We start from the raw sequence: 12,353 nt of genomic DNA, 5'->3' as shown, positions 1-12,353 counted from the left end.
CACAAGGGACAATTGCCCCGTGAGCACACAGGACTCACCATCTTAACTCTACATTCCAGAGACGCAGCGGCTGAGATCTGAGGTGGGGCTGTGTCCCCAGATAATCGAGCCTGGGAACCGTGGCCAGTTTCCAGCCCTGCTGGACCCTGTGACTCCTTATCTACAAATGAACACCTACAGACAAAATCCAGAGCATGTCTGCTTGACTACCATGAACTCTCCCCTCACCTCCAACCGTCTGAAAGGCTGGCACAGCTCTGCCACGAGCCGCATGCGCATTACCGGAATGGGGCTGCCAATCCACTTACTTGCTGATGGCTGGAACTTCACCAGATCTTGCAAGTCTGTAGATATCTGGAAAACGTGGCTGTAGAATTGCTGCACGGAGTTCTTGAGCCCAGAGATGTCTCTGGAGTGTGACCTGAGCGTCCCGTTCATCTGCCGGACGCAGTTCCACAGACTGCTCACGTGCTTGCCCAGCCCTTCCTTGATCCTCTGCAGACCCCCGGAGATGGCATCCAGCCGGCTGCACGTCTGCTCCAGCTGAGACACTCTGCCCTCGACCGCAGACACCCCACTCTGAACCCCGTGAGCACTCTCCTTGCAGCTGTCCAGCTCGGCCAGCACTCGGCTCTGCAGCCTCTGCCAGCGTTCCTCCAGCTGGCCGCAGCACGGGGCACCAGGAGACGGGACGGTCCCCGCTGTCCTCTCTTGCTCCCCCGTCTTGGTGAACCCACTTGCTTCGGCACTGTCACCGGCTCTGCTGTCACTCATTCTGCTCTGCGAACAAGTCCCCTTGCATTCCGAGCCATTCAGCTGAGAGTGGAGAGAGCGGAAGTCCTCTCGAAGTTTTTGAATGCTGCGACCTGTTTCTTGGAACTTCCTGTACATCGTATCGTTGAGGGATTCCAAAAGGCTCAGGCTGACGTGTGTGAGGTCCTCTCCGCTCGGCAAACTGCCATCTATGCCATGAGGCAAGCTCTGCAGACAGATATCCTCAACCACTTGAACTTTGTCCTTCAGGCGACTCAGCTCCATGAGGACCTGCGCATTCCCTGCCCCTGGCTGCCCTGGCGAGGCAGGGTCCGCTGGTGTCAACTCCACATCTGAGCCGTTGGCCACCTGCAGAACGATCCCCAGACGGTCCTCCAGGGAGTGAATCTTCTGATTGAGAAGCTGCCGCAAGTCACCTACCTCACCACTGATGGCCCCCCGAAGGGTCTCCTCGATGTAAAAGCAATGCTCTTCTGCGTTCTTCTCTGTCACGTTGATCCTCGCGTCCAGCTCGGTCCATCTTGCATCGAAGTCCACATCTGATTCCGGACCGGAGAGGCGGTCAAACTCATTGTCCAGCCGCCCATTCAGCATCCTGGTGGCCTCAGCGACTCTCTCGATTTTCTGATCTAGTGTCTTGATCTGTTGGCCAAAGTCACCATTCTTTTGACTGTCACAGCACCTCGGTTGGGCTGAGGGGTCCGGCAGCCGGGCTCGAAGGTCTGCGATGTCTTTTTTCAGGCCCGCCTCCTTCTCCGCAATCAGGTCTACCACCCCCAGGTAGCTGCTGCCGTAGTCATCACACTGCTGCTGCAGGCCCACCAGCTTGTACTCGCACGTGTTCTTCAGGTCGGCCAGCTTCCGGTCCATGCCTTCCATGAGCTCTTCCTTCAGGGCATCTATCTTGCTGTCCACGTAGGCCTGGTACAGCTCATTGGTTGTCATGGTGACCGTGGGGCCCTGGGCCGCCTCCTGCAGCTGCTTGAGCTGCCCTTCGTAGCCCTTTACTTTCCCGTCTAGCTCCTCCAGCTTATCGCTCTTGGTCTTCAGTGTGTCTTTGACTTCAGCCAGCTCAGACTTGATGTCCTTCATGCCAGAGTCCTTGCTGCTGAGGAGGCCCGGCAGCTGGCTCGGCTCTGCGTCTCCGGCAAAGGCGCCGTCAGGGGTTGGCTGTGGGAGCCACGGGGCTGGCCCTTTGCTGCCATCATCTTGGATGGTGTGTCTGAGGTTCTCCTTCAGCCCTGCCATGGAGGACTGGAGGTCCAGCACCATCCTGGTGAGCCGCACAACCTTCTCCTCCAGCACCTGGACTTTGGTTTGCTTAAGTTCCGGAGGAACTTGCTTTGGATCTGCTGCCTGGTCCAGTTCTGCTGTATCCGTTGGCGACAGAGTTTCCTTAGGCTGTGACACGTGGCTTGGATCAGTATCTGAAAGAAAGAGCAGGACTTGAATGGCCAGTTTCTGCAAGGTGCCTGGAGGAGATCCTGAAGGCTTCCGTGGTAGCCTCCCTGACTCCAAGCACTTCTGGAGCAGAGAACGGGTTCGGAGTCAAGCAGACCTCCTTTCTACTCTGGTTTTGCTATTTACTGCTTGTGTCTAACTCTGGGAGCTACACTGCCCTCCTCTGCTGAAAAGTACGCACAGGAAGCAAGATAATCCGTGATGTCTGTCACCCTGATGCCACCATATCATATCATATCATATCATATCACCTACTGTGTCATGTGACTGTATCACGCCCAGTGAGCTGTAGCCACCCCACTGCAGACAGCTGGTGATAAGATGCCACAAAGCACGCCAGAGAGATCCAACATGTGGGCACCAACATCCCATAGTTGAGGTTTCCTCAAAACACCTCCAGAAATCTTCTCTTCTCTTTGCTTAGCATCCTTATGCTAAAAGGGTCTTGTTTGCCCTTGTTATGAAGATAATAGATACTAAATGCAAAAAGAGATGTTTTCCTAGCATGTGTGAAGTCTTAGGTTCAATCCCCAGCACAAAAAAAAGGAGGAAAAATGAAAAGAAAAAGAGAGATAGAAGTATATAAACATCTAATAATCTTACTCTGAGAAAAAGAACCCAGGAAAACAACCCGAAAGACGAATAATAGCCACAGTAATGAATCCCGAAGTGCGATGACATCGTCAAGAGAGAGGGCACTAAGTTAGAAATCGGATGACGTCGATAGAGAAAGCAGGAAGTTAAAAAGGCAGACGCTCCAGAAACCCCTGGCAACGGGGTAAAGAGTGAGAAGCAAAGCGGCCACACCCTGGATGGCAGCAGAGGAGGCGGAAGAGGAACTCTAGACAAGGTTCTCACTGGCACGGAAAGGGAGCAGCCAAACAACAAGGACGCAACCACGTACAATGCATGTGTGCCTAGCAACGAAAGACCCTGGAATCCAGAGCACGGTGGGCATTTTGGCTTCATGTTCCTTATCTCGTCTCGTCTCTTGTCTCGCAACAGCAAGCAGCTTTTAGTTATTAAAATCCACTTAGCAGGAAAACAAGACTTAAAACCCAATCTCCAAACTCCTAAGCAAGTGCTTTCCTGCAGAAAACTATGAAGAACACATTGGAATTTTTATTCTATCTTAAGACACTAGAAAAAGAGCTGGCCCCTATACTAGGGAGAGACGGCCCCATCCCTCACCACAGGCCAAGGTGAACCAAAGCTGAGGGGCAAAGGTGTAGGGCAGCTGACTCTGCCCCCTCGCCTGAGCTGGGTGGCCGTGGGACCCGGACTGACCAGTTCAACTGCCACCAGGTCCACACCCTGGTCTTGAGTTGGCCCACCCTAACGACGACCCCATTTGGAGGTCGTGAAGGGACCGGTCCTGTAGAACGGTATCTACAGGATCTTCATGACCCAGGGGCAGCCACGGGGCATCCCAGAGGAGTTCTGGTGAGAATCCAGTGATGGTTTCAGAAACCAGAGGCCCTGAACCAGACCAGTGACTCATTGCATGAACATTTGCTAGTAAAACTGATTGTGTGACACACGGAGGTCCCCAATGGCACCAGGACGAATGGAGAGGTGCTGGAGAGGCAGGAAAGATGAAGAAGAGGTTCATTTTGTTTTGCTCTTGTTTCTGTTTCCTTGCTTGCTCTGTTTTGCTCCCTTTGGGGGAGGTGCTACAGGGGTGAGGGAAAGATATGGGGGACCAGGAGGTGAACGGAATCGGGGCGCATTATGTGAAACTTTCAAAGAATCAATAAAGAAGTTCAATTAAAAATGGGGGGGAACTAATCTTCAGAATCACTAAACTAAACACTGTTTTTGAGCAAAGGAAACGAAACAAAATAAGACACAAGGGCATCTGGGTATGGCGGTGCACACTTAGCATCTCAGCACTGAGAGGCAGAAGCAAGAGAACTCTGAATTCTAAGCCAGCCTGGTCTATATAGGAAGTTCCAGATCAGCCAATTGATCACAGCGAGACCCTGTCTCAAACCCTGCCTCCACCAAAAAAAAAAAAAAAAAAAAGCAATCTTTCAGGAGTTATACTTGTGTGACGTTTTGTTTGTGTTCTGACAAATGAAGCTTGCCTGGAGACCAGAGGGCGGAGCAAGGCACTAGTTAACCATAGAGGCCAGGCAGTGGTGGCACATGCCTTTAATCCCAGCACTCCAGAGATGGAAACAGGGAGTGATGGGGAGGGGAGTAGCCGGGATCTCGGGCTTTTTTTTCTTGGATGCAGGAAGGGAAAAGGAGCAACCAGCAACTGCTCCTGGTTCTCTGACCGTCCAGGTCTTTGCCCCGATATCTGGCTCCTGGTTTTTATAGATTAAGATGAATTAGATTAATGCTTCACATACGTACTGTACTCCCTAAAGCCAGGAAATGAATGACACAAAGTGAGAAGCAAGCATTTGTTCTCGAGACATGGGCCCACTGTGTAAACCACACTGGCCTCAAACTTCCAATGCTTCTGGGCTGGAGAGATGGCTCAGAGGTTAAGAGCATTGCCTGCTCTTCCAAAGGTCCTGAGTTCAATTCCCAGCAACCACATGGTGGCTAACAACCATCTGTAATAGGGTCTGGTGCCCTCTTCCGGCCTGCAGGCATACAGACAGACAGAATATTGTATATATAATAAATAAATAAATGAATGTTTAAAAAAAAAAAAACTTCCAACGCTTCTCTTGAAGCCGTCCAAGTGTTGGGTCGCAAGTGTGCTTCGCCTTCTAGTGAGCGGCTAGGAAATAAACATTCTCTTCCCTTTTGTGTAACATCCCATCAATACGGCAATTAAAAAGGGAGGGACAATGACCACCCCCAAAGCATATAAAATTTGGAATCAAGAATTTTCAGACTGGGTAACAGTAATATCGAAACCCACAGGGAAACTAATCACTGTCTTAAAAATTCTGAGAAAAAATATTATGTGCCTCCACCCCTGCAAATACACACACACACACATACACACAAATACACATATGTTACATATATGTAAAACGAAAGTTCACCCCCATATAATCTCTTCATGGACATACTGGAGGGTAGGGATATTTGTAGCTCAGCGGTAGACTGCTTGCCTTGTATGCAACAAAGCCCTGGGCTTATTTGCAACACCTGGCTTGAGGCTGTAAACCCTTGGGAGGCAGACATAGGAGGACCAGAGGTTCGAGGCTATTCTTAGCTGCACAGCAAGTTTGAGGCTAGCCTGGGCTATCTGAGACCTTATCTCAAAGGGGAAAAAGAAAGAAAAAAAAAAGCGGCAACTGGTGGCTGTGTTCAAGCCAGATGAAGAAATGAACCAGATTCCAGCTCAGAGAGGAGAGTTCCAACCCCAGGGTGACAGAAAGAGGAGGACTGGTCACAGTGGGGTAGGTGAGAAGATTCCTGAAGAATCTCTTCAGCCAGGGTATCTGTTGCTGTGCCTGACGGAGCAGAAGACATAAAGATAACCAGAGAAGAGTTTGGGATGATGTAGGAGGGATAAGAGCATCGAAAACCAAGCAAAGGAGAAAGACATGCAATCACTAACTCTAAGGAATCCATAGTGCACTGTAGGGCAGAGATATAAAATTCTACGTGGTTACTACATCATATACCGTGAATGTTAATGGTGCAAGCCACATGGTGTAACTGGAAAACACAGCTGTGCCGTGGACAAAAGGGAGTGGCAACTTCACCTCCCATAAGGAGAAGACACCAGATAAGGAGGTAAATCCTAGACTCAGCGAGTGCTCACACGAGCCAGAGACACGGCTCAGGAGTAGAGCACCTGCCTCCCACCACCAAGGCCCTGGGTTCAGGCCTTAGCACAGGAAGAAAAACAAAAAGCATGGACAGGAAATTACCTCTGAGGCAGTGAAAAATGTCATCACTCTCCTTGCCTCTAGTCCTCATAAAACCGACTGATTTGTGAAGCTACACATATGTTTAAACTTTGATAAATAGAACCTGACCCTAGACAAATGGTCAGGATTCAGCAGGCCCTTATTTCCCATCACCCAGAGTGTCCCTCACAGGCCCTGCCATGACGGCCTAACACTATCTCAAATGAGCTGGAAACTGTGTCTTCCTGGTGTTATGCTTCCCCAGGTAGCCGATATCCAGCCCGCCAGAAAAAGAAGGTCAAGAAATATTTCCCGGGCAGGCGTTGTTTTAGACAGGGTCCTTGAACTCACAGTCCTTGTGCCTCTGCCTCCCACATGCTGAGATTACAGGCATGAAATTCCACAATAGGCCTCTCATTGAAATTCAGCTACCATAGTAACGATGTTCAGATACGGATACAGAGCTGGAGAGAGATGACTTAGAGGTTAAGAACAGAGAGGACCCGAGTTCAGTTCCCAGCTCCCACAAAGGACAGTTCACAAATATCTCCAACTCACAACCAAGAGATCCTATGCCTTCTCTGGCCTCTTTAAACATGTACAACACACATGGAGACAGACAGACAGACAGACAGACAGATTCTCTCTCTCTCTCATACACACACACACACACACACACACACAAACATTAAACAAAGAATAAAGAAAGTCTAGCCCCATGTGGCAGGTAACCTAGATGGTATTGCAGGAGGGTACTGTAACCCAGGCACAGAAAAGAAAACACATGGGACTGACCCTCTGCGTGGGCTCTAAATAGTCAAACTCACAGGCACAGGAGTGGTGAGTACCGGGGGCTGGGGTTGGGGGACGCGGAGAGGTGTTGACCAAAGGCACTCCATTTTGGTTATTAACATGACTACATTCCAGGGCTCTAACGTACAGCATGGGTGATTAGGGTACTAACTTAATGCAGCCACCACTCCGTGTTCTATGCTAGATGCGGTCATTCATTGCCTTGTGTATCTTGAGCACATTCAATCTCTAAAAATGTACTATTTAAGGTTAAAAAACAACAAAAGAAATGTGTGGTGGCACATATTTTTAATCCCAGGACTTGGGAGGCAGAGGCAGGCAGGCGAGTTCAGGCTAGCCTGGTCTACAGAGCAAGTTCCAGGACAGCTAGGGCTACTCACAGAAACCCTGTCTAAAAAAAAAAAAACATAAAGTCAAAAAACATATTTCCCTATGTTTTATAACTACTCCCTAATTTATGTACATTGTTTTGGTAATGAAATTTACTTAACAAACTACTTTACAAAAGATATTTTGACAAATTACAATTTTAAAATGTGAAAACATCTCATGGGAAAAATAAAACCCAACAGCGATTTAAACATTTAATTTCACAGGAGAGAATTGGTCTCATTTCTTTGAAATTAAAAAGAGGGGGAAATAAAGTCATACACAGCAAAAAAAAGGAAAACAGTTACCCATAGAAGTTTATCCTGTCTTTCTTATGCTTTAAGGCAAGCAACATAGAGAGAATCCTGACACGTGAGAGAACTCGGGCACATGAGAATTCTGACTTTATCTCAGCTTTGCAAACAGCTCATCCAGACAGAGAGGGATCAGTCTATTTTATTTTATTCATTTTGATTCATTTGTTTATTGAGACAGAATCTCACTGTGTAGCCCAGGCTGGCCCCAGACTGTCCATGATCCTCGTGGCCTGGCTAATCTACCTACTTTAAAAACAGGATCTTAACTTCTTTAGATTTAGACAAGAATACAGGAAGTGTTTGACAAGTGGCCCTAAGGAAGCAATTTATTTGCAAAGAAGTGTCCCACCCTACTGCCCCTGCTCCTTCAGACACCTTCGTTCAATGGTCCGTCACAGACCCTGCCATTCACACCAGCAACATCAAAGGTGACCACATACAACAGGGCACCAATGAGACATTACCTGTGGCTTTCTTCAGGTTGTTTCTTGGTCGAGGAGGTGGGGGCCGGGGGGTCTTCAGGGGGTCTTTGGGACTTTCTTGGCAGTCTGCCCCTCTAAAGCCAGGACAGCATCTCCATTCCAACTGTGTCACTGTCTTGTACCTCGTGACGAATCTGGGCCTGAAGTTCACCCGATACCTGCAGACAGAGAGGACGGGGTCTCATGTTAGTGACGGCTATAGGAGCGTCTCCAGCCCTCCCCTGCTGGACCTCGCGATGATGTGGCGTGTCCTACACGGGTTCTGTTTTAAATGGCAGTACCATTTAGTGTGGTTCAGAAAGCCTGCCTTAGGTGGGGCCTAGCTGGAGGAGGTGGGTGATGGAGGAAGGTCATTGAGCAATAAAGAAACTGCTTGGCGCACATGAGGGCCAGAGACAAGGGATTCAGCCAGGCTTCTGCTCACATCACAGACAAAAAGCCCAACCACGCAGGAAAGCCCGCCCACACTCAACCCTGCTTCCGGTTTCTGGCCTGGGGCCATCTTCCCTCGCCCCTCCTCACTTTCCCTTTCCACACTAGCGCCAGCAGCAGGACTTCTCTGGGGGCCAGTTTCCAGAGAGAAACGGGCTGCTGTGGGGACCTCGGAATGAACACTTGTGTCTCGGGGTTGCTGGGCCTCAGTCAGCCAAGCAACTCCAGGTTAAGCACCAGCTTGGGAGCCGTGCACTCAGTTATGGTCCTAGGGGACAGTCTTCCATCTTCCCCGAGAGTGAGAATCTCAACACTGAGCCACCATGAAGGCTTCTGCTCAGCTGTCCCGCTTCCCTGGGCTGTAGTCCTCACCTCCACTGTCACAACCACCCAAGGAATGTGGCCACACGGCTGCACCTAAGAGGCAGCCTGGAATGGGCCGGAGGTGGGTCTTGAGTGGACGCATTTTGAGATTCTCCTGAGAAAATCTCTCCAGGGAAAATCAAAGAGGAAGCCTGGGAAACTAAAGCAAAAGCAAAACCAAGGATGCTCATGATGGGCAGTGGGGGTGACAGCTCAGAGCAGGCAGATTCTTTCCCAGGCTCTTCAGGGTGTCATTGGTTGGGCCAAAGACATGGTTCAATGAATAAAGGCACCTGCCACTGAGTGTGACCGAGTGTCACCTCAGGGATCCACAGGGAGGAAGAGAACAAACAACTCAGCAGTTCTCCCTTTGACATCCACATGTATGTACACACACACACGTATACATGCTCATGCACACATATAAGAACACATGCATACACACAGAGACTCATTCATATATATATGCTCAAACACACATATATCTAATATACACTGACATATACTAACACACACATCTCAATACAATCACACAGACATTTTCACTCACACACACATACACTCACACATGCATATATACCATAAATACATATACCACACAGTATACTCACACATGTAGACATACAACACAGACATACACATATGTATCACACACAGACACACACTCATACTCTCATACACACTCACATACATGCACACAGAGACACATACACTCTCCCACATGCTCACTCACACACAGAGACACATACACACTCACACTCACATATACAAACACACACTCATACATACATATTCCAAAAGGGAGAAAGATAAACATAGTCTTAGGCATTAAAAAAGAATCACATTGGCTCTTTTTTAATTAAAAAAAATACTTATTTTTACCCTCTATCACAAGCAAAAAAAAAAAAAAAAACCCCAGAGATTTGAGAGGTAAAGTGAGCTGCCCAAGTTCATTCTCAGTGGTTAGAATGGAAACTTCTGGGTCCTTCTGTGCCACACACAGTCTCCCAGCATGCATTAGCATCCAGTCCGTCACTCTCTGGCAGATTCTCAGCTCAAAGCAGGGCTCCACATGGAAATAGTCCAGAGAGCGCTAAATCCCTGGGAGGAAGCATCTGAACTCCCCGCACAGCAGACGCATGCTTGAGCATCTTCTCCAGTCCAGGTAGACGCCAGTCGTGGGCTCCCTCCTACCCTCACACTCCTGGAATCCCTGCCCACAGAGGGACAATTGCCCTGCACATCTCACATACTCAAGCAGAGCATCACGCTAGAAGAATGTGTAACCTCAGAAGAGACTCTGCTCCTCTGAGCATTCGAATGGAATGTGAAAATGTGTTTGTGTGGGGGTCTGCCAGGAGATGACAGTCTGCAGAAAACTCTCCAGATACGGCTGCACCCAGCAGAACTGACTACAGCCCTCTGAGGAGAGGAGTTTGGTAGGCTGCATCCCACCTTCTGCCCTAGAGCCTTCCCTGAGCCAGGAGCTGGAGGGTGAGGAAGGGCTTGCTCTCCTGCAGGCTCACATAAAGGAAGGGTGGGGCTCACCATCGCTCAGCAGAGTCCTGAGTTCCCACCCAGCTCTGACTGCATGATCCACACCCACCTGGCCCCAGTTAGTCCGTGGCAAGGGTCTGGTGGTGCCCTTCAGGTTGACTGCTTGAAAACAGCTCAAGCTGTGAACAGGAGGTCACTGCATCAGGCGGCAGCAACTGGAAAGGGTCAGGCAGCCACCTTAAGACGCAGGAAACCACAGGGGACTTTTTCTCTACATTAAGTGACAGGTGCCTAGGTGACCCTGGGCCTTGGTAGAGGGTCCCTAGGTCTGGGTGAGGGGCTTCAGGGGCACAACACAACAGAGGATCAGCCAACTCCATAAACCTGTTGTACTTTTCTCAGCTGAAGTGGGGTTCTCACTAACATAAGAGGCTCCAGAGGCTGGGAGGAGCCACTACAATATCCAGGAGCCCTCAGCACACAGGAAAAGTGCAGACTTTTACAAACTTTTAGGGGTGTGACTTAGCAACAGAATTACTTGCTGGCATGAAGGCGCATTTCTTCCCACGCACCGGACAAGAGTAGTCAAGGCCTTTACCTCATGTACATTTCAGAACTCCCTGAGCAGAGATGAAGGCAGCTGAGTTTGGGAGCCCCAGACCCAGGCTCCATCTCCTCCTTCAGGAAACCCACCCACCTCCTTGGTAGCCGGGCCCTTGAGCACTAGGCAGTGAAGCAGAGCTCGAATGGTTTGGTGTCCCCACGCGACAGCTGTGCTTACAATGGGAAGAGCTCACAAACTGCTGACAAGACAGCTAGCTAACATCCCCAGGGTAGGGCAACCACGCCAAGGAAACAGCCAAGGGACAGTCAAGGCAGTGAGCACAAGGCTGCTGGGCTAACTCGGGTCACAGCCTGGCTTCCCCTCCCAGTCTCGCTCAGTTGGGGCCATGTCAGCACCCTGTATGTATGAAGGAGCCATGTCTACAACTGAGGCAGACATTTGTTTCAGTTAAAGAACCTGCAGAAACACACACCACCACCCCAGCTCCTGGTTCACACTGGGCACACAGCCACCACCACCACCACCCCAGCCCCTGGTTCACACTGGGCACACACACATACCACCACCACCCCAGCTCCTGGTTCACACTGGGGTTTCAACACCCCAGCCCCTGGTTCACACTGGGCATATACACACTACCACCACCCCAGCCCATGGTTCACACTGGACACACACCGCCAACACCACTGCAGCTCCTGGTTCACACTGGGAATACACATACTACCATCACCCCAGCCCTTGGTACACACTAGGCACACACACACACACACACTGCCATCACCATAGTCCCTGGTTCACACTGGGTACACACATACCACCATCACCGCAGCCCCTTGTTCACACTAGGCACACACATACACTGCCAACACCCCAGCCTCCGGTTCTCCACGCAGCCCCTGGTTCACACTGGGGTTCTCACTTGGCACTCACTGTGCATTTGTGGGCTGGAGCAAACACATAGTGGCCTGTAGCCACCACGCAGTGTCTCATAGTGCAGTTTTACTACCCTAAAAGTCCCCTGGCTACTTATCCTTCCTCTTCCACCTCCCCAGAGGAACCCTGGTCTTTATACTTTCTCCCTCGTTTTGCCGGAATGTCTCATAGCTGTAACCACAGGGTTCTGGGCTTCGCAGGCTGCCTCCTTTTGCAATGAAGGCCGTTTCTAGTTCCTCCTGGCTTTTTGTGGCTTGACAGATTTCCTTATGACAGGCGGGCAGTCTGTGACGGAGCTGAGCACTTCTTTTCAAGGCTGAATAGTATCTCACTGTCTAAATCATCATTCCTAAACGCAGAGTGTCCTATTGCAGGAAGTCAGTTAACAATTGTTAACCACTGATTCGATCAATAGTTGATTAATCAAACAAAAGTAGTATGTTTGTCAAAGTTTGTGTGATCATCATTTCCTCTGGTCTAAGCAGCGAGACTTCTTCAGTCTTCTTGGAGTTAAATGGAGCAG

The 12,353-nt window shown here is 49.8% G+C and overlaps 1 protein-coding gene across 2 annotated transcripts in view; it reads right to left on the bottom strand.

Moving 5' to 3' along the window:
- Emilin2 (elastin microfibril interfacer 2) overlaps positions 1-12,353 on the bottom strand; it is a 45,059-nt gene that overhangs the window by 10,161 nt on the left and 22,545 nt on the right. For both annotated transcript variants that reach the window (XM_050166233.1, XM_050166232.1), the window contains exons 3-4: positions 8,023-8,198; positions 309-2,201 (exon numbers count right to left, since the gene is read on the bottom strand). In XM_050166233.1, the coding sequence (XP_050022190.1) occupies positions 309-2,201; positions 8,023-8,198 (2,069 nt within the window). The remainder of the gene's footprint in view (positions 1-308; positions 2,202-8,022; positions 8,199-12,353) is intronic.

Source organism: Alexandromys fortis, unplaced genomic scaffold (assembly GCF_014885135.2).
Source record: "Alexandromys fortis isolate MF-2015 unplaced genomic scaffold, M_Fortis_MF-2015_v1.1 scaffold_143, whole genome shotgun sequence".
Lineage (NCBI taxonomy): Eukaryota > Metazoa > Chordata > Mammalia > Rodentia > Cricetidae > Alexandromys > Alexandromys fortis.
The sequence above is the reverse complement of the archived record's forward strand: the minus strand, read 5'-3'. Positions and strand labels throughout refer to the sequence as shown.